This window comes from Antechinus flavipes, chromosome 1 (genome assembly GCF_016432865.1).
Source record: "Antechinus flavipes isolate AdamAnt ecotype Samford, QLD, Australia chromosome 1, AdamAnt_v2, whole genome shotgun sequence".
NCBI classification, from domain to species: Eukaryota; Metazoa; Chordata; class Mammalia; order Dasyuromorphia; family Dasyuridae; genus Antechinus; species Antechinus flavipes.
The window spans coordinates 468458508-468480319 of NC_067398.1; the positions used below are offsets into that span (position 1 = coordinate 468458508).

The window sequence follows — 21812 nt, forward strand, 5'->3', positions numbered from 1 at the left end:
CTTGTTAAAAAAAGATAATTCAATCTCAGGAGGTAAAGAGAATATCCAGAAATGGCTCTGATGCAAAATTGGCCTTAATGAGCTTATTTAAAAAACACAAGCATGGCAAAATATTTAAATTTCTACTATAGAGGAAAAAGAGAAGAAGAAATGCTTTTCTTGCTCTAACATTTTTATAGAACAAAAAAAAAAAAATGCCCTCTGTAACACAGGTTTATCCAGTTTATTTTCAAGGAAACAATTAATTCCATGAAATGGGGGCATGTCTGCATCACCATCTAGTGATTCTATTTTCTATTTGTCAGCTAATGGTCAAAATTATTTCTCTATTGAAAGATTTCCTTTTATGTTCTATTTTGATTCAGTATGGCTTGCTGCTATCAAAAAGTCAAGACTATATTCTGCAACAAAAGCCTTAACATACAGGAAAGATAGAAAATACAAAATCAATAAAATCATGTCCTAGATTATTTTCCCCCAACAGCCATCTAAAGAAAATAATAATTCATGAGATTATAAAACTGATTTGTATTATATTAGGAAAATCCATAAAACGTAAAAATATGGTCTTTTCCCTAAGAAACAATTTTCTCCCCACCAAAATTATAATAAAAGAGAGACAAAAGCAAGATACAAAAAAGGAATCTTTTGGTGTTATATTTCAAAACTCAAAGAGATTAAGTTATAAATTCTTTTAAAATGCTTTACAGAGAGTTGCCAAAAAATACAAAGTTACATGATATTAGTTAGCTAAAAAGTTTGATGAGAGATAAAAACTATGCTTTTCAAGGTCAGAAAAAAATATTAGAAAATATTGTAACTGCTAAAAATATTAACATTTGCTAATAAAGCTTGTCGGGACAATCAGTAAAATAGTTAATTGCATCTTTCTCAGGGATGTTGTCACCGTTAACATAGTAACAATAATTCAACATGATGAGATATGAGTTCATAATCACATCTACATGGCCTATTTATATAGCACTAAGAATCAAATATTACTTTTGCCAAGGTTATTTACTAGAGGCCTCCAGTTTCAAAAATAGTAGTCACTGGACTTTCAATATCAACACAAATGGAAAATGGGTATTTTTGATCATTCCAAGATGTGATAAAAAAAAAAACTTTCTTTCTGAGTGACACTAAATGATAGTTGAAGAATGAAGAAGTTTGAATGTACTTGTTAAAGAAGGCCTATTTATATTTGCTAAATAGTGGAGTCAGGAAGACCTGAGTTCAAATATGCCCTCGGGATACTAGTTGTGTGATTCTGGGCAAGTCACTTATCTCTAAGTTTCCTCATATATAAAATGAGCTGAAGAAGGAAATGGCAAAAATCATTCCAGTATCTTTGCCAAAAAACCCCAAGAGGGGTCACAAAAAGTAAGACATTACTAAAAAGTGACTAAACAACAACAAAACACTGAAAAATGATTTTTTTTTTTGCTTTTTAAGTATGCAGTTGATTTAGAAATTTGATTAAATTTATAGAAATAATAGGAACTATGTATGTGATTTATTTAGCATAGGGAAATTCTAGGATGAAGAAAACCCCTTTACCATGTCAGGTAAGTACCTTCTTTTTAACATTGTTTTAGTGAAGGTCATTGAAAGGTGAAGGGATATAAACCCAGACAGCAAGAAATCTGATAGAGGTTAAACACATGAAATCTTTTAAAACACATTTCCATATTTGTCATGTTATGCAAGAAAATCATACCAAAAAGGAAAAAAAAAAACAAAACATGAGAAAGAAAAAGCAAATGAAGGAAAAAAAAAAAGGTGACTAGCTCTTCACATGACAAGGATGCAGTGAAAGTATGAAAACTTTCCCCAACCAAATTGAAATTTTATTTACAATAATTTCTCTTTCTTCAGCAAACAAATCTCAGAACCAAAGAGTGAGAGGAAATGTAGTGCTTAGCTTCACTGGACAACAATTTCCCCCAGTGTAACAATCCACAGAGGAAAACATTTTGCCCCAGTTAGACGTCAAGAAGAACTCATAAACAAGAGGAAACATCTTGAGGAGAAATAGTCTCTTTATTCTTCCCCCTCCCCCTGAACTGGTCACTTCCTCGTATTTATTAATTACCTTTTCAGACAAAAATATTACAAACTTTTAACAAACTACCCCATTTCATACCTATTTTTCATTTTTAACAAAAAATTATTCATTTGACTCAGGAAATTTTTAAATTTTTGCTTATAATAAATAAGAAAAGATTACCTTTCTCCACCGATTCTTTTAAAAAAAATTACTCAGACCCTCAATTGTATATATCCTAATGTGTTTAATTTTTTAAAAGCATTCATGTCCCCAGTAAGATTGAGAAATTTAAAAAATACATTATTAAATCATATTTTCTTACCTACATTAAATCATATATGCTACATTCATTGGATACTATGTCTATGTTAAACATATTCAGTATATTTGTTAATTTCATTGCTTACAAAAAAGTGTCCTGAGTCAAGGCCAAAATTATAGGAGTAAATCAGCAATAATTTCTAAGTCTCATTTTTAGTGATGTATTTTATAATATTGTCTCCTCCCACTTTTTAAAAACAAATATCATACACACATGTACGTTGATATACACATATGTGTATAGACACATGCAAAAATAACTTCCTTGCCCGGACCCATATTATCTTCAAGATAGGGTGTGCCAGATAAAGAAAATCTCTTTACTAACTGTGTGAAGGAAATGGGAAACGACTCCCAATAACTTTGCCAAGAAAACTCCAAATGAGGTCAGACATGACTAAAATGACTAAACAACAATGCAAACTGACAACTATTTTGCAATTAATAATATAAAAAGCAACCTGAGCACTGAAAAGTTAAGTTAAAAAAAAAGTAAAGATTAAGTATCTTGCTCATAGTCATACAGTTGGTAATAGTGAGAGCATTTTCATATGATTATAAATAGCTTGATTAGTTTATCTGAAAACTGTTTATATCTCTTGATCATTTATCAATTGGGGAATGACTCTTATTTCTTTATAAATCTGACTCAGTTTCCTATGTTTGAGAAATCATCATTTCTTATCAGAGAAACTTGCTTCAAATCCTTTTCACAATTATTATTGCTAATTGTATTTTCCCCATTTATTCTGTTCTCCCTCCTTTTAAACTCTCTCTCCTCAAAAGTGTTTTGCTTCTGACCACTCTCTTCCCCAATATGCCCTTCCTTCTATCATCTTCCCCACCCCTTTTCTCTTATTCTCTTTCCCTCCTATTTTTCTGCAGGGCAAGGTAGATTTCTATACCTACATGGAGTGTGTATGTTATTTCCTCTTTAAACCAATTCTGATAAGAATAAGGTTCACTCCCTCCCCTTCATCTCCTCCACTGTAAAAACTTTTTCTTGTATTTTATGGCAGATCACCTCTCCTTTTTTCTTTTACCCAGTACATTCCTCCCTCACCTCTTAGTTTCATTTTTTAAAGGTATTATCCCTTCCTATTCAACTTACATCTGTGCCTCTGTCTATATAAACTCCTTCTAACTGCCCCAATAGAAAGTTTTTATGAGTAATACACCATACTCCCATGTAGGAATATAAATAGATTAATATTATTAAGTCCCTTAGGATTTCCCTTTCCTGATTACTTCCTTATGATTCACCTGAATCTTGTATTTGAAAATTAAATTTTCTATTCAGTTCTGGTCTTTTCATCACAAATGCTTGAAGGTCCCCTATTTCACAAAAGGTCCAACTTTTTCCCCTGAAGGATTACACTCAGTTTTGCTGGGTAGGTGATTCTTGGTTGTATTTCTAGCTCCTTTGCTCTCTAGAATAACATATTCCAAGCCCTCTGATTCTTTAATGTAGAAGCTGATAAATCTTGTGTATCCTGATTTTGGTTTCATTATACTTGAATAGTTTCTTTCTGATGCTTGCAATATTTTTTCTCTTTGATTGTGATATCCTAAGATTCAGTGCCACATGGCATCACTGGGAGATCATGAGTGCTAAAATTGGATTTTTGTGGCTATAATACACTTGGCATTTTTCATCTTGGAATCTCATTCAGGAGTGATCAATGGATTCTTTCAATTTCCATTTTACTCTCACATAGTTTTCTTTAATAATTTCTTGAAAGATGGTATCTAGATTTTTTTTTTTTAAATCATGGTTTTCAGATTTTTGAATTATCTCTACTGAATTTATTTTCTAGTTCAGTTGTTTTTCCAGTGAAATATTTCACATTGTTTTCTATTTTTTCATTCTTTTGGTTTTATTGTTTTTTGATTTCATATCAAGTCATTAGCTTTCAATTGCTCAATTCTAATTTTTCAGGAATTATTTTCCTTGGTGAGCTTTTGTACCTCCCTTTCCATTTAGCTAATTTTGCTTTTTAAGTCATTTTCCTCCTCATTAGCTTTTTGTACTTACTTTTGCATCACTCTCATTTCTCTTCTTAATTTTCCCTCCACCTCTTACTTGATTTCAAAGATCCTTTTGAGTTTTTTGCCTGAAACCAATTATTTTTCTTGGAGGCTTTGGATGTAGAATTTTACTTTATTATTTTCTTCTGATTGTGTATTTTGATCTTCCTTGTCATCATGATAATTTTCTATGGTTAGAAATTTTTTTCTTTTGTTTGCTCATTTTCCCAGCCTATCACTCAGCTTTTAAGTCTTTGTTAAAGTAGGACTCTTTTTCTAGGGTAAAAAATGCAGTGTTCCCAGCTTCAGGGGTTTTGTGCAGGTATTCAGAGATCCTTCTAGGGACTTTTAGTTTTTCAGTTCTTTGAAGATGGTATGACTCAAAAAGAAGTATGTCTGCTACTCCCCTGGCCTATACTCTGGTCTGTGAGAGACCACAAGTACTTCTTTCTGCCCTGGGACTGTGAGGAGGATTCCTGATTCACAGTGGCTGTATAAGTTCTAGTATATTAATGCTCCCCTTTGCCCTGGAACTGTGAGCTAGGATCATCTGAATATGAGCAAAGCTATAAAGTTCTGTCTCTATGCTAGTAAAGTGACCTCTTTGTTACCAGCTGCTGGAGCCCACTCCCCTTTGCCAGGGAAGTCTGTAGGCTGAGACCTCCAGAAAATGTAGCTACTGCTACTGTTTTACTACCTCTACTGCTGTTGATTTAGTGGCTCCAAGGCCTGCTGCTGCTTTGCTGGGACTACTATGCTCTCCCATCCTGGTACAGCAGACCTTTCCTGCTGACTTTCTGTTTTAGTTGGTTGAAAAATTGCTTGACTTTTTGCTAAAATTTGTTTTAGTCATTATTTCAAGGTATTTGGAGGGGTTTAGGAGAGACCTCAGTTAAGTTCTTGTCTTTACTCCACCATCCTGGTTCTATCTCTTTCCAGCCTCTGATTTTTGCTAATTATATACATCCTTGATATTGTCTTCCTTCCTTATAACTACTTTCTCACAAGTTACTGTCAGTTATATACTACACAGCCTTACACTACCTATGTATTTTTCCATTGTTTTTGGAAATCACTACAACCTTGATTCTCCCAAGATTGTGATATCCTAAGATTCAGTGCCACATGGCATCACTGAGGGAAGATGAATGCTAAAAATGGATTTTTGTGGAAAAGAGCAGCTTGAGACCATCAAGAGTGCCATGAGGTTTCTTCCTTAAAAACTAGCACTTCCTACTATCCAATTCTGAATTACCCAGTTCATTGTCCATATTCATAGCTGGAATAACATCCTTTTGTATCCACTTTATTTTCACAACTGTGGAAGATTAGAGTAATCTTTTTTGCATTACTGTGAATTTCATCTGAGGAAGTTTTGGTTTCTCTGACCAACTTCATATTCTACAGTGCCACTGTCTCTTCTTCACAACATGGATGAAGGAACTAGACCCAAATATGGTTCTTTAAATATTAATAATGTGATTACATCTTTCCAGAAATTCCAGAATATTAGTTCCATTTTACATTTGTAGTCTTTCTGGTTTTATGTACAAATGATATCTAGAAGACTTGATTTAGGTGGATCTCACACCAAGTTCCTTGAATTCTCTCTCTTTTTTTTTCCTATTATGCTTCTAATGTTTTTTGAATTGATTCTACTCATAATTCTAATCCTCAATTAACTTTGCAAATAATCTTTCCTGAAAATAGATGTTCTTCTTTGCCAATTGGCAAGGAAATTAATCTTTTCTGGTTGTGATGATTTAGGAGACTCTATTTCCTCAAGTGTTTTGTATTGATTATGTAAGGAATGGTAAGGATCAATGTCTCTACTCTTATATTTTTTAGAAGAGATAACATTTGGAATAGTTGAGACTGGAAATGCTGCACTTGCATATTGTTTCTTCTGCCTATCTTTATAATTCCTTCCAGTTTAATATTTAATCTGATCTCTCTTTTGATCAGTCAATAATAATTAAGGTACAGATTAAAGTAGGGAAGCATCAATGAAAAGAGAAAAGAGGTAAATAGGAAGCAGTTTGGAATAATAGAATTGATGTTACTTTCAGATTCAGAGGACAATGGTTAGAACCCTGTCTATACTATTTATTATCTATGTAGAGGTCCTCAAACTATGCCCCCGGCCAGATGCAGCAGCTGAGGATGTTTATCCCTCTCACCCAGGGCTATGAAGTTTCTTTATTTAAAGGCCCACAAAACAAAGTTTTTGTTTTTTACTATAGTCCGGCCCTCCAACAGTCTGAGGGACAGTGAATTAGCCCCCTATTTAAAAAGTTTGAGGACCCTGATCTATGGCTTTGGCCCATTCCCATTATTTCTCTGGAACTCAGAATTCTTATTTGTAAAATGAGAGATTGAATTATATGATCTCTAAGATCCACTTCCTTTTTAAATCTCTGATTCATATGATCTGTGATCCATGTTTTACAGATTTATTCAAAATGAAATTTTATCTCTTGATAGTATTAAATTTATTGCTTCCTGTCACTCACATTGGAACCCTCAGTCCTATTTTATGCTTCTCAGATCGAGTAACCAGTAGCCATTAAGGCTAATACCATAAATAGAAGAGCTAATTAGCTGAAAATAAGTTTATGAGTCTAAGGAAGAAAAACAAGGAGGAGTTAGCATGACAGTGGTTAGCATGGTTAGCATGAGGTCAGGAGAACTGAGTTCAAATAATTCTCTTATTGCTTATTAGCTATATAATCTTAAGCAAGTAACTTAAAACTTCCTTAGCCTCACTTTATTCATCTGTAATATGGAGACAGAGGGGGGCAATTTCTAAAGTCCTTTAAAATTCTAAATTTATAAACTTATGAAATAACTGAAAGAAATGACATCTAGGTGGAGATAATTAAGGACTGGGAAGGAAGAGTTAATACAGCTGATATTAAAAAAAACAATTGAAAGGCTATTAAAATAAAATTAAAAAAAAAAAGAAAAAGAAAACAATTGGGTAGCCCAGATCCCTAGTAGGACCAAGGAACCTGAGTTACAGATGGCTAATACTTAACATAAGCAGTATATATGGAAGATGAACTTTAGAAGTTAGAAAGGCCCATGTTATATATGTGAGAAGAGGGAGATTAATTTTAGCCCTAACAATGCAGAGCCTTTAGAATAAAAGCGTCAAATCAGCAAATTAGAACCTCTGGGAACAATCATAAAGTTCATAAGGTTTTTGGACTTGCTTAAAAGCCTGACAGAATATTTGAGGAAAATATAATAGGTAGTTATCATATCCCCTTAAACTGCTAACTTTACATATTGGCAGCACTTCCTAAAAATAATTTTCCTGTTTCATCATTTATATCCACAATCTCACTGATACTTGTTCCTCTTGACTGATTAAAAAGTCTATACACAGAATGCTTGCCCCAGCTCTTCCCCTTTCCCTAGTAAGTAACTTAGATGCTTCATTTGACAAATGTTGTCAGTAACATCTTTAATACCTAATGCTCTATGAGTAATAGAATTTGGATGCCACTTGTTTTAAATAGTGATGGCTATTCTTGTCCTTCCTACTGACATACAAAATTGCAGTTTTGTGTGCTTTTAGTTTGGCTTCAATATAGAATATTTTTAAGTCCTTTATGAAATCAAGAAAAATCACTTTACACATTGTACTTAAATTCCCATTTACTGTTTTCTTCTTTGATAATCATATTCTTTCTTCCCCTCAGCAAATATCTAAAGCACATATCTAATATGGATATTGGAGTATAATCCCACCTATCACTTATTATTGAAATGGGGGAAAATATATTGAGAGAGAACTGCAACCCATGCAGGGTTGGAAAGAGAAGATGATCTTGAGATGCAAAGGCCTCGGTGCAAAATGGAAACAACATAAGACCTGGAGTCCAGAAAGGCCTATGTTTGTAAACAAGAGATATAGAAATTCATGAGAAGTAAAAGGGATAATTTTTATTATATAAAATAAAATTTTTTTAACAGAAACAAAACCAATATAGCTAAAATTAGAAGAAAAGAAACTGGGAAAAAACTTTATTGCAAGTTTCCTTGATAAAATTTTCAAATAATATTGATAGCTAAGCTGAGTTTATAAAAATAAGAGCCATTCAGCAATTAATAAATGGCCAACAAATATGAGTAGGCAGGGGAAAAATTTTCAGAGAAGGAAATCAAAGCTATTAATAATAACATGATTATTTTATTAATAATAAAAAATAATTTAAATCACTAATAATGAAAGAAATTAAAACTAAAACACCTCTGAGATATTATTTCATATGAGTCAGATTACCTAAGATGATAGGAAATGAAAATAATAAACATTGGAGGATATGTGGGAAAATAGGTACATTAAGTCACTGTTGGTACAGTTGTGAGCTCGTCCAATCATTCTGAAGAACAATTTGGAACTATCTGCTTGGTAGATAGCAATAAAGTAAGTGGTGGTGATCTAGCAAAAGATTCTTCTTTTAGAATTAGTCCCATTTTAAAAAAAGAAAACCTTAAAGAAAATAAGAATTTGTCTTAAAATTCCCTATCCTTTTCTCTTTCATATGCCTTCTCTTCAGATATCCAGAATCTTTTACTCCTCAAAATCTTTTACAAACCTAAAGTGATCCAAAAAATTCTCAGTTTCAAGCCTTCATGTATGACTTTTCTGTATCTCTGCAATATTTTTTATTTTAAAAAAATTAAAAGGAGATAGAAATGATTAAGGCAGAATTAATGAAATTCCATTAATGGCAAAATTCTGTCATTTACTCCCATTGATCACTGGCACATTACTTAAACTTCTCTCAGCCTCAGTCCCAGTTCTCTGCATGTGCTCCTACTTTACTGAATATAAAGCCTGCTCTGAATTCATATTACCTTTATTAATGACATAGAAATACATTTTATGACCTTTAAATATTTCTTCAGTTCATCTAATTTGGGGAAAAGTAGTCATTCAAATCTGTAGCATAACAGTAAAAACCAAAATTTCCTGTTTTTCTCTCTTAACTGTTTATTTAATAAGAAAACTGTTCAAAGGGGAAATGGATACAAGATAAGAATCATTCTTGTCCCTGTATCTTATCAGCTAAAGAAGGAAAAAAGATGTATTTTCCAGACTTTTCCCTTATCTTCTCAGGGAATAAAGGAAGGCAACTGAAATGTTGTCACTGAAACTAAATTAATATTTTGTATTATCATATGCTAAAACAGATACAAAGAAAGTTCTCTTATTCTTATTCTCATTACATTTTTAACATTTCTAATAATCTAATCTACAATGTGGGAAAGATTTCTATATGATCCTTTGACCACTCACCCATCCAGACTTCTCCAAATTGTCCAGCTCCAAGCTTTTTTACTAGCTTAATTGATTCACGGGGAATTTCCCAAGCATCTTTATCCCATGGTTTTTGTGGTTTTGGACTAATACATGCCTTCTCAAGCCTTCTGCACAGACCATCTGGCTGCTCTAAATTTTAAAGAAAAAAACTCATTAAAATAGGATTTTGTAGTTGCATCATTTTCAGAAATTCTATATTTTAAACTGGAAATATTTATCTCAGAATTGCCCTAGCTCTAAAATTATAAGGTTTTCCTTTAAATGGGTATTAATTTGAGAAGTTTCTAAATGAATGGACAGATTTATTTTTCTTGGTATTGTTTAAAAATTTTTTGATAGTTATTTAAAAAGTTTGAGGATAATCATTCTGTAGCTCTCACTCTTGATAGAGATGGATTATGACAAACCACACTGAAAATATAGAAATACCTATTCCAGTGTATTGTGCTAATGAGAGCATTCATAATGCCATAGTAACCACTGACAATGGTGATATCCATAATTAGGACACTACCAATAATGACAATTGCACAGACATGAAACAGACACAGAACTGAAGTAAACTAATAAAAATGGTAAAGTAGGTTAGTGTCTAGGTGACCCTAATTAAGACAGATACAAGAAATGTGGAGGAATTCGAATGGACAAGACTTGGCAACTGAATGGCTATGTGGAATGAGGAAGATGAAAGAGTAAAGCTAAGCATTAAATAGTTGTATCCTCAACAGAGAGAAGGAATAAACATTGTGTACCACAATAATGTACACTGATTGTACAGAATATGTGTTCATTTGTATTTTCTTCCCTTAAAAGAAAACATTAAAAATCTTCCTAAGGCCCGTCAAAAAAAAAAGAATATGTTAGGTAAAACTCAATCAACTTGTTTCTCTGATAATTGAACTAGGACAGCACGATACTTAAACATTAATATTTTCTTATTAACAGCAACAGTATATGAGATACTAATTGATAGATATGTGTATCCCAAGATATTATAAATTACCAAGATCATTAGAAGTGAAGAAACATTTGCTTTTTTAAAGATAAATAGCTAAAGATTTAAATATAAAAAGCATTTTATGCTATTATTAATTATTAAAAATGCATGTTGTAGTATTTTCTTTCTCTACTTACTTTGATAATGCTTAATCATGTCACTGATACAGGGGAAAGTAATTCTTGGAGATATGTAATAACCTCCATTGTCCAGACTTCTAATTTTGTAGTGCTTAATCACATCACCATGCAGTGGATCATAATCTCGAACAGAGAGAGAGTAACTTCCTATGGAAAAATAGGTTAAGAAATAGTTATAGATTTTCATTTTATTTTACATTATAGAAGATGTTATTAAATATGATAAATGTAAATTGTTTAAAACCTTTCACAATTATCCTTTAAAAATGAAATTTTATCAATCTTTTATCTTTACATCAAGTTTTCCCTAATAGACTCCCCTTCTTTCTCTCCTTGAGGGCAATCCCTCATAACAAAGAATTTTTAACCAACATATCCAGAAGAAAAAGAAAGAAAAAAAGCCTGACATTATATTCAGTGTCCCACACTCATAGTTAGTCTCTACAAAGAAATTGGAGCATTGCTTGCTGGTTTTTTCTTTCTCATTTCCCCCTTTTGATCTAATTTTTCTTGAGCAACATGATAAATATGGAAATACATATAGAAGAATTGCACGTGTTTAACATATGTTGCATTATTTGCTATCTAGGGGATGAGGGTGAAAAGGAGGGGAAAAAATGGAACACAAGGTTTTACAAGGGTGAATGTTGAAAACTTTTTGCATGAATTTTGAAAATCAAAAGCTATTAAAAAAGAAATTGGAGGAAATATATTCTCATATGTGTTCTTTGGGTCAAATTTTGAGTGTTACAATTCCATGAGTTTTGATTGTTATCATTTTGTTGTTCTTTCCAACTGCACTAGTGTAATCATTGTATACTTTGTTTCCTAGTTCTGCTTACTTCACTTTAGATCATTCTTATGGTCCTTCCATACTTTGCTGTAGTTATCATATTCGTCTTTTTTTTTTTAGAGGCAAGCAATACTGCATTACATTTATGTCTTACATATTTTACTACTCTCTAGCCTGTGGGGTCTACTTTGCTTTTAGTTCTTTTGTATTAAAATATTGGATAATATTTTCATACACACACACACACACACACACACACACACACAGGGTTTTAAAAAATTCTTTGACTTCTAGGATATTTGCCTAAAAATGGGCTTTCTAGGTTAAAGGGTTTAGAGACATTAGCATATTTCTTAGTATAAGTTCAAATTGCTTTATGTTATTGATCAAATTTTAAGATCTAGATGTTTTAAAATATTCTTTTGAAATATTTCACACACACACACATGCACATACACACACATACGCACACGCACACACACACACAGGGCTTTTTAAAAAATCTTTGACTTCTTTAGAATATCTGTCTAAAAATGGGCTCTCTAGGTCAAAGGATTTAGAAACGTTAGCATATTTCTTAGAATAAGTTAAAATTGCTTTATATTAATGATCAAAATTTAAGATCTAGATGTTTTAAAATATTCTTTTGAAATATTCGAAAGATAAACAGTATCAACTCTTTTAAGAAACTTATCTAACATATTATTTTTATTCTCTCATAATGGATTTTTTCCATTTGTTTTAAAATAAATAGAAATATAACTTCCTGATTTATTTTCTTTTAATCATAATAGCTAACATTTAAATAATACTTACTATGCAACATGTATTATGCTAATTTTACTTTATTACTTTTTATTTACTTTGTTTATAACTTTATTACTAATTTTACTAATATTACCTCTTTGGGCTCTCACATCAACCCTGAGAGTAGATACTATTCTTTCCCCCATTTTACAGATGAAAGAACTAAGGAAAATGGTTTAAAAAGAGTTAGTAAATGTCTAGTTCTGGATTTCAACTTAGATTTTACTGATTCTAGTTCCAGGACTCTATCCTTTGTGTCACCTAGTTACCTTTATAAAATATTTGAATGTTTGAAAAATATTTTAAAGACTCATACGTTGTAAGAAATAATCACAAATAATCATTGTAAGAAATAATCATCAACAATGGCTTATTTTTATTGTTTTTATACTATACATAATAATTCAAAAATATTTTTTGTAATTCAGAACTATTTTCAAGTTCTGAATATAAGCATTTCTTAGGGGAAAAAAAGAGAAAACAGGATTATCCATGAATCTTCAAATTTCCATCATTTATACCTGGTTTTTAAAATTACATAATAAATTCAGTACATTAATTCCAAAGTTCCTCTTTGCCCTCTCTTTGTCTCCTTGCTTTCCTTCTAAATCTTAGCTCTTCTATTCATCTTTAAATGTTTTACTGACACATACTTTTTAAAAATGTATCACCATTACTAGCCCTCTTTTTCATACCAATTTTCCATTTTTCCTTCCTCCCTCATTTTAAACCTTCTTTTGAGACTAAAAAACTCATATTGATCTGGGGGGGAACCTCCAAAATGTATATATCTCCTCAAAATAACATTGTGAAAGCCTACTCTTTCTATAATCTCCCAAATTTTAAAGTTTTAAGCTTTTGCTTGTACTTCACTTAGTTAAGTTTAGAATAGTTTCAGTAAACTGCTTCAGGAATATTTTTTAAAAAATAAAATAAATGTGTCCTACCTTTTAATGTTTCACTTTCTCGGATAAGAAATGCTCCTGCACTATTTCCTGGTGCCAGAAGCTGTCTTTCAGCATCTTTCCGGGTTATATCCTTAAAGAACCATCTGAAAAGGAAATTTGAAACAATTTATTGATATTACTTCCTTGGGAAGGAATGGTAGAAATAAAGTAAAAATACAACAATAGATAGTGCATCAGTTAAATGAAATTTTGGAAGAACTTACTCTTCTGTTTCCAAGGTATTGATTTTTGCTACATAATTGCTGGGAATGAAACCTTCTTTCTTGGATATAAGAGATCTAGCTTTCCACCATTCTCCATGCCTAGAATAAAGAGATGTATAAAAGAATGTTCATATCAATAATTCAAGAACTAGTTATTGCTCTTTTTGGTAGATTAAACTAGAACTCCAGAATTTGAGTAATAACATCACTCTCCTCTTTCTTGAGTTCAAACATAAGGTGAATGTGGACTTTATGTAGAGCACTGATTCATAAGCCCAAATATGAGTCACTTTATTTAGTGTTACACAGAGCAGTTTTAATGGATTATATTACCATATTTTAGGAACACACATACACACTTGTATTCAGGTATAAATCAGTTATTTAGTTCAATTCAACTAAGAGAGATGTATCACTATTCTTGTGACAAATTTAAAAAATAAAAGGAAAATGAGACAAGTGAGCAAATGTCATCCTTTTGTGTTTTATTAACTCCATTATTTACCTGGTTTTTATTTCAATATTCATTGAAGGAAAACTCTGAATAAAAAATTCCAATATAATGAGATATTTCCTCATTCTCCAGTTTTTATAAAGAAGTTATATATAGAATCAACTATGTGTTATGTGTGTCTGTGTGAGGGGAAACAAATAAAAGATGAGAACTAATTTATATGATTTGCCTCCTCTCCAAGATCATTGAGAAGTATGAACTGCCTACTCAAATGCCTTCATTCTATTACAGAATAGGGGAAAAAAGTCTTTGGCTACAATATGCATGGGGATCTTTACAGTTTTCCCCTCATCAAATCTATTCAGTAATTGAAATGATAGCACATATATTCCAAACAGGTTGGTATGTCATAGAGGTAGCTAAGATTAAAACATGTGGAATATAATTCTCAGGTCAGGAGCTAGTCTAGTACTCTGAGTAAATGAGATAGAGTAGGAGGGGTTAGGGAAATAATGTGGGAAATGAGATACTAAGTATCTATCAAAGTTACAGTATTAATACTAAGTATGGGCTTCCCAAATAAGAATGGTTGGTTTTTTATCTTAATTTACTTTAAATTTATAAAACCAAATAAGTTTTTTAAGTAAAAAGCGGTATCCTTAATAGTTCTTGAAGCCTACTCAACCAAAAAAAAATTCCTAAAGTTGTAAAACAGATGAAAAGAAATGACATTTTTCTACAAAGTATAACTAGCTAGAGAGTTCTACTAGTCAAACTTAAAAGACAAAAATAGTTACTTTGACCTTGCACTACCTGAGTACCAAACTGCACTAGTGGCAAAGATATAAAGTTTCACTTTCACATGACAGATTAACATTGAGTTACTATAAGATAAAGGCTGTGGATAAAATGGGTATGGGAATCAAAGGCCAGAAGTTGCAATGGGAAAATACTTACTCTTCAAGGATTTTCAATTTTTCTCCTTTCTTGAAGGATAAATCATCAGGGTGAAGGCCCTCATAGGCATATAAGGCTATTACCACATTCCCTTGCTCTTCCGGATCTGTTAATGAATAACTCAAGTGAAAATACCTAAAAGATAAACCCTCAGAAACATTGATCAAATGCCTATTCTGTGCACAAACTGAGTCAGTAATTATACAGAAGTATCTTAAAAGGAATGACACATGGTTCCTACCTCTGGGGAATAAAGGAATGGACAGTCTACAAGGATCCACATGAAGAAATAGATATAATTATTTGCAACAGCATAGGGATATACAAAAACTAAGGGGAAGTTACTTTATAATGAACTTGAAAATGTTTTCAAAAGCACATGGATGTTCAGATGAAAACATACCTTTGTTTTGAAACCTTTGTCCTGGTAAAAGTTGAGTGCCTTGATTGAGCACCTATAAAGAGAATATGTGTTAAGCATCTCTTCGCAATAACGGTTTTTCTGGATTATATCTGTGTTCCGTATAGTGCTTTTATACTAATAGTGGCAATTGGGATGTAAATTTGATGCTTCTATTTAAAAAAAGGGAAAAATACAACTGGAAATTCTGAAAACTTATGTTCAATAATAGCTTATGGGATTGAGTTGAACTAGGGAGGGATCCTGCGAGAAGAAAAGATAAAGTGCCAAACGGAGATTCTCACCAGTGTGAAGCTGCCTGCTTGTAATGTCAAGAATTCACAGAGAAATATTTGATGACCACTGGTAGCAGTGATATATTCTCCAGGATGTTTTTATTTTCTTTGTTTGGAAGTAAAAAGAGTAGAGGATAGGGATGGGAAGGAATATGCATCTAATCACTGTAAATTCTGATGATATATTCTCTTGCTCCACAAAGGTGGTACAATGACTCAGGAAGCTTCTAATGCTTCTGGAAAGATAGACTGAGTGTAAAGTAATCACAAATCCTTTAATTTTATTTCATTGATCATTTGATTAAAGTGATTTAATATAAATAGTACAAAGTATGGACTGTTAAAAAAAAAAAAAAGAAAAAGAAAGCACCCACCATAGATATCCCCAGGCTGATGGAATTCTATCATGAATACTAAGGCTTTATTGGGTTTTTTAACCTGTCTATAATAATTAAGTTAGCTCTAAGTATATTTTTTCATTTGGAATCCCTTTTATATTTAATTTCTTGATCATTAAGATTTGTAGAATTAATGCAGTGTTTGTTTATATAAGACTTGAAGAAAATAATCCAAAGATAAAAAAGACTAAAATTTTGGCAGGGGTCCTCAAACTACAGCCCGTGGGCCAGATGCAGCAGCTGAGTACGTTTATCCCCCTCACCCAAGGCTATGAAGTTTCTTTATTTAAAGGCCCACAAAACAAAGTTTTTGTTTTTACTATAGTCCGGCCCTCCAACAGTCTGAGGGACAGTGAACTGGCCCCCTATTTAAAAAGTTTGAGGACCCCTGATCTTGAGACTAGAAAAATCATATTATACAGCTATTATTACTGAGTTTGCCTCTTTGAATGATTTTCAAATACATGATTAATTTATGCTTTTAAAATGAGACAACCTGCATTTTATATTATTAGCTGCTGACACCCTATTTTTAGTAATCAGAGCATAATATGTATATAAAGTACCTAAAAATCTATAAAGTCTTTACATTTATCATCTCACTTGACTTTCTCAATAACCTTATAAATGTCCAATTATTATTGCCATTTTACAAATTAGGAAAACTAGGCTCAGTGATTTGTGCTAATCTTACCATAAATTTCAGAGTTTAGACTCAAACTCAGGACCCCAAGTCTAAAACTCTTTCCTTGATACTATGCTGTCTCATCTTTTTTGATATAATGTCTCTTTAATAAAATTTATTTCCAGTTATGGCTATTGATTTTTAGTTCATTTTAAAATTTCTATTACATTTCTATTTCTATTTTTTATTTCTATTGTATTCTATTATTTTTCTATTATATTTATTTCTATTATTCTATTATATGTCTATTACATTCTATTATTTATTCATTGATGTCCATTTATCCTTTTGACCTGTGGTATATATTTTCATGATTGGTCTAGAATGTAAGTAATTACCATGGTCATCAATCAGAGCAAAGCCACTTGATAATAAAAAATAGAATCCTTGATCTTTACCTACATAGTCAAAGGTGCCAAGTGAAACACCATAGTTCATTGTTCATTATTATTAAATTTTCAACAATATTTAGCTATTTGTGATTTATAAATTAAGTGATTTTTAACCTCATTATTATTGGAAAAAATTTATAAAGCAGATAATTTCTCCCTATTAAAATTAAATTAAGCACATTTTAATATTTTCCTTTACCTAGTAGTTGTAATCCAACAGAATTGAAAATGCAAATGCAATTAAAAAGCACTTGATTTAAAACATTCAATTTATATTGAATGTGCTAGGAAAGAAGGATATGATTTTGCATGGGAATTTTAACATCTCATAATGAGAGAAATAAGAATCATTCACTTTTCTCCCCATATTTCCTTGGCTTTTTATTTATAAAGACAATGATTTGAATGTGGCAAATACAATTCCATGAGATTTGTACTCATATGAGAAATATTATAACTTTAAAAAAAGTCCCAAACATGCAACTGTTTAATTTTTGTGCCCTCTCACCTTCTATCACATCTCAGTTCAGTCACTCTTAACCTTCCTCTCAAAAAACTTTCCTCTAACTCATAAATCCTCAAAAAAACCTTCTATACATGTTTAATACCTGAAAAATTACCAACCAAAATATTTACATTTTTAATATTGATTGTAGGAGACTGGAAACTACAGAAATGGTATAGCTCTCCAAAATATTTTATATTATAAAGATATTATTTAAAAATATTCTTAGTGGTTAGGTATTGAATTATCCTATTAAACTATGCTATGAAAGAGTATATGATTGATTTTTTTTTTTTGGTGGTGACAGAATATGAAGAGGAAGACATAGAAGGTTTAATATCAAGTACATTTAAGGTCCCTATTCTTAATTTTTTTTTCCTTTCCAAGAAATGTAGTTTTACTTCTTTGTTAGCCAAAACCTTTCTGGAAAGAATGAAAATGAAACACCACTGATTTCATTGTTATAAAAGCTTGGCTAGGGCTTCCAGTAACAAAGAATAAATATATTTAATTTTTTTAATTAAAATTTTAAAAAAAGGATCTACAGTGTTCTGCCCTATACTAAAAATTAAATTCTTTTCCTTAATAAGCTTGAACAGGAGGGGAGAATACAAGGGAAATCTAGGAAGGAAAGAAGAGTTTAGATGTATTTTGCATTTTAGATACACTTTGCATTTAGAGGTATTGTACTAATCTCACTATATATTCTAATACAAATTTTTTTGCCTTTACAGAATAACAGGTTCATTTTCTTGAGTTTGAAGTATTTGGTTTGGTTTTGGGGTGTGGTTTTTTTTTTTTTTTTTTTTACCATCAGTAATATAAAATTTTTTTTCCTCAATGTACAAAAAAGAATGGAATTGTCACTACATAATAAATGGCCAGATATCTATATATCTGCCTTTGTGCATGCCTTTAGAAAGGTTAAATTACAAAACAAATCACTTGAGAACCAATCAATCAAGATGACATCTACATTCATATGTTCTCAATTGAATTTTAATTATTCCAGTCATGCTTGGATCTTGTTCTTGGAATTCTCCCCTGAGACTATCTACTTACTGGCCTTTGCTGTTTATTGGACGTTGGATCTCTCACATAAATAGTTCGGTCAGTATTACGTACTGGTTGGGTCTTCAAATCTATTCCATCGTGAGGTGGATTGTCTTTTCTTTTTGATTTTATACATCCCATATTTCCTGTTGGAAAAAAAAATTAACTTTTTAGCCATACTAGAACTGATTTTTCATTTAATCATCACACATGCAATTAATGATATTATCAATTCACAATTCTCCATTTCTATCATAGCTGGTCAATAAAGTTGTATATAGATACTATCAATAACATTAGTAAAAATGTAATTGCTACTTCTGTAGGGATTATCAAATAAGCAGAAAAGCAAATTCCAGGCATTAAGAAGTACATAACAAAATTTAAAAAGTAATTTGATTTAATAATAATTTTAGCTTTACTAGGAACAATACTAATACACAATAATGTTTTGTGAGCTAATAAGTCCTGTATTCAATCCTAGTTCAGATACCTATTAAATATGTGCCATTGAGCAAGTCCCTTAACCTGTGTTTGCCAATTTTCTCATCTGCAAAATGGTAATAATAATAATACCTACCTCTGAGGGTTGTTGTGAGGCTAAAATTAGATGATATTTGAAAAGTGCTTTGTAAATTTTAAGGTACTATAGAAAAATAACCTATTATTATTGATGAAAAGTGTTCTGATACAAGGACTCCCTTAGTTATTAAATAACAGATTCCTGGTTCTGTCACAATTAAAAAGGTTATTTTGAAAATAATATTTTAATTTTTTCATAATGGTAAAAATAAAGAGATATAGATGTTACTAATTTTGAAGAATGACTAATATACATGAAATTCACATACTCATTACTTTTAGAGATCATTTAGTCTAATTATCTCATTTTATAGATGAAAAAATTGAGGTTCAGACTGATAAAGTAATTTGTAAGAAGTCAATAAGACTTAAGCAGAATTAGGATTAGAACTCAGGTCTACCAATTTTTTTTCGATCACCACTCTTTCCAGTATACAACACTGTCTCTCTTCTTGGATCTACATTGAATTTTTGTCCAAAATTTTATTTTATTTTTCCAAATACATGAAAAGATAGTTTTTTTCCAACATTTCATTTTTGTAAGACTTTGGGTTCCAATTTTTTCTACTCTCCCTTATTTCCTCCCTCCCCAAGACAGCAAGCAATATGATATGGGTTAAATATGTACAATTCATTTAAACATATTTCCATATTGTCATGTTGTACAAGAAAAATCAGACCAAAAGGGAAAAAAACCGCAAGAAAGGAAAAAAAAAAAAGATGAAGATACTATGCTTCAAGATATTATGCTTCAATCCATATTCAGTCTCCATAGTTCTTTCTCTGATGCAAATGGCATCCAGAAACCATTTCTTAAAAAAAATCATAATCTTCCTCTTTACCAGATATTAGGATTTATTAATTTTCATTAAGGTATCATCATACTATTAAAAGTCACTGTTAAAAGCCTACCAGAAGGTTTTAGCACAAAGAAGTAAAAATAGGCTTTTTGTTTAATTCTTCTTCCATTAGTTGGCTGGCACACATATACACATACACATAAATAAGGATTACTTGTTCTAAATGTTTATTTGTTTAATGTGAAGAGAAAGGGAATGATTATGATATCTCTGGAAATTTTATAGAAAATATATCTTGGGATCCTCAACAACTATTCATCATCTATTATAAGACACTGTACTAAGCATTGGGGATACAAAGAAAGTTCAACAACAATAACAAACACCAAATCTGTTCTTAAGGAGCTCAAGTCTAATGGACAAGACAAAATGCTAACAACTATGTACAAACAAGTTATATAGAGAACATATCAGAAATAATCAACAAAGAGAAGGCACAAATTAGCAAGGGGGATCCAAAAGATTTTCTTCAGAATGTAGGATTTTATCTGGGAGCTCTGGAAATAAACTGTTTGTTTTGAGGAACAGCGAGGAGACCAGTGTCACTAGAGCAGAGGACGTGAGGAGTGGTGTAAGGTGTAAGAAGACTAGAATGGAGTGGTGGTAGTACAGATTGTGAAGGGTTTTTGAAAGCCAGATTTTATACATTTTATCTTGGAGGAGATAGGAACCCATTAAAGTTTATTTACTAGGGAGGGTGATCCATTGAGACTTATGCTTTAGGAACATCACTGACAGCTGAGTGGAAAATGGAATGGCAGAAATTTGTATCAGGTAAACCAATAAGCAGACTGTTACAAAATAGTTTATGTCTAAAGTGAAGCACCAGTGTCAGAGGAGAGTAGGGAACAAAGGGAGAAATGCTCTAAAGATGAAATAGACAGAACTTGGCTACAGATTGGATAAGGGACTTAAAAGCGAGGAGTTAAAGATGATACTTAGGCTGCAATTCTACTTTTGACAGGAATAGGGAAATCTGGAAGACCAGGGGATTTGGGAAGAAGTTAATAAGTTCAGTTTTAGACTTGTTTAATTTGAAATGTCTACAAGACATCCTATTTGAGATGTCAAATAGTTGAAGAGATGAGACTGGAGATCAGCAAAAAGGTTAGGGATGGAAAAGTAGATCTGAAAGTGATTGGTATGGGAACAATAATTGAGCCTATGAAGAGATCACTTCACCATGTCACCTACTTAAGTCTTTAAATTATTCATTTTATTATTCAATGTGTTTCAATTATTCAATATTTAGAAAAACAAAGAACTGAGTGTTTCTTTCCTAATCAAGTACTCGAGTGAGCCTTGAGCACATGTCCAATACTATTCTCCATATTCCTAGATTTAAAACACTTAAAAAACAAATTCCCAACTCTGAACTTTCAAGAGTCTTACTAATTTAAACCCTGAGTCTTCATCTCTTACTTCTAATGAGAAAAGAAATGAAAATCTCTCTTTTTAACCTAAGAATTGCCCTTTATCTCAATTACTAAATGAGAGATTACTGAAAACAAAACTACTCTCTTACCACAACTTCCTAAAACTCAAAAACTGAGCCTTCCTAGGAATGATAACCATCCATCTTGTGCCC

General features: G+C 31.6%; 1 protein-coding gene across 3 annotated transcripts in view; it reads right to left on the minus strand.

Annotated features, from left to right (window-relative positions):
- LYN (LYN proto-oncogene, Src family tyrosine kinase) overlaps positions 1 to 21812 on the minus strand; it is a 130917-nt gene that overhangs the window by 38847 nt on the left and 70258 nt on the right. Inside the window, exons 2-8 of one of the 3 annotated variants that reach the window (XM_051970178.1) lie at positions 18855 to 18928; positions 15457 to 15508; positions 15054 to 15159; positions 13643 to 13741; positions 13419 to 13522; positions 10869 to 11018; positions 9711 to 9863 (exon numbers count right to left, since the gene is read on the minus strand). In XM_051970178.1, the coding sequence (XP_051826138.1) occupies positions 9711 to 9863; positions 10869 to 11018; positions 13419 to 13522; positions 13643 to 13741; positions 15054 to 15159; positions 15457 to 15508; positions 18855 to 18923 (733 nt within the window). In that variant the 5' untranslated portion in view covers positions 18924 to 18928. Of the gene's footprint in view, positions 1 to 9710; positions 9864 to 10868; positions 11019 to 13418; positions 13523 to 13642; positions 13742 to 15053; positions 15160 to 15456; positions 15509 to 18791; positions 19540 to 21812 lie in introns of those variants that run through there. The other 2 variants (XM_051970176.1, XM_051970177.1) reach the window with 2 other exon arrangements.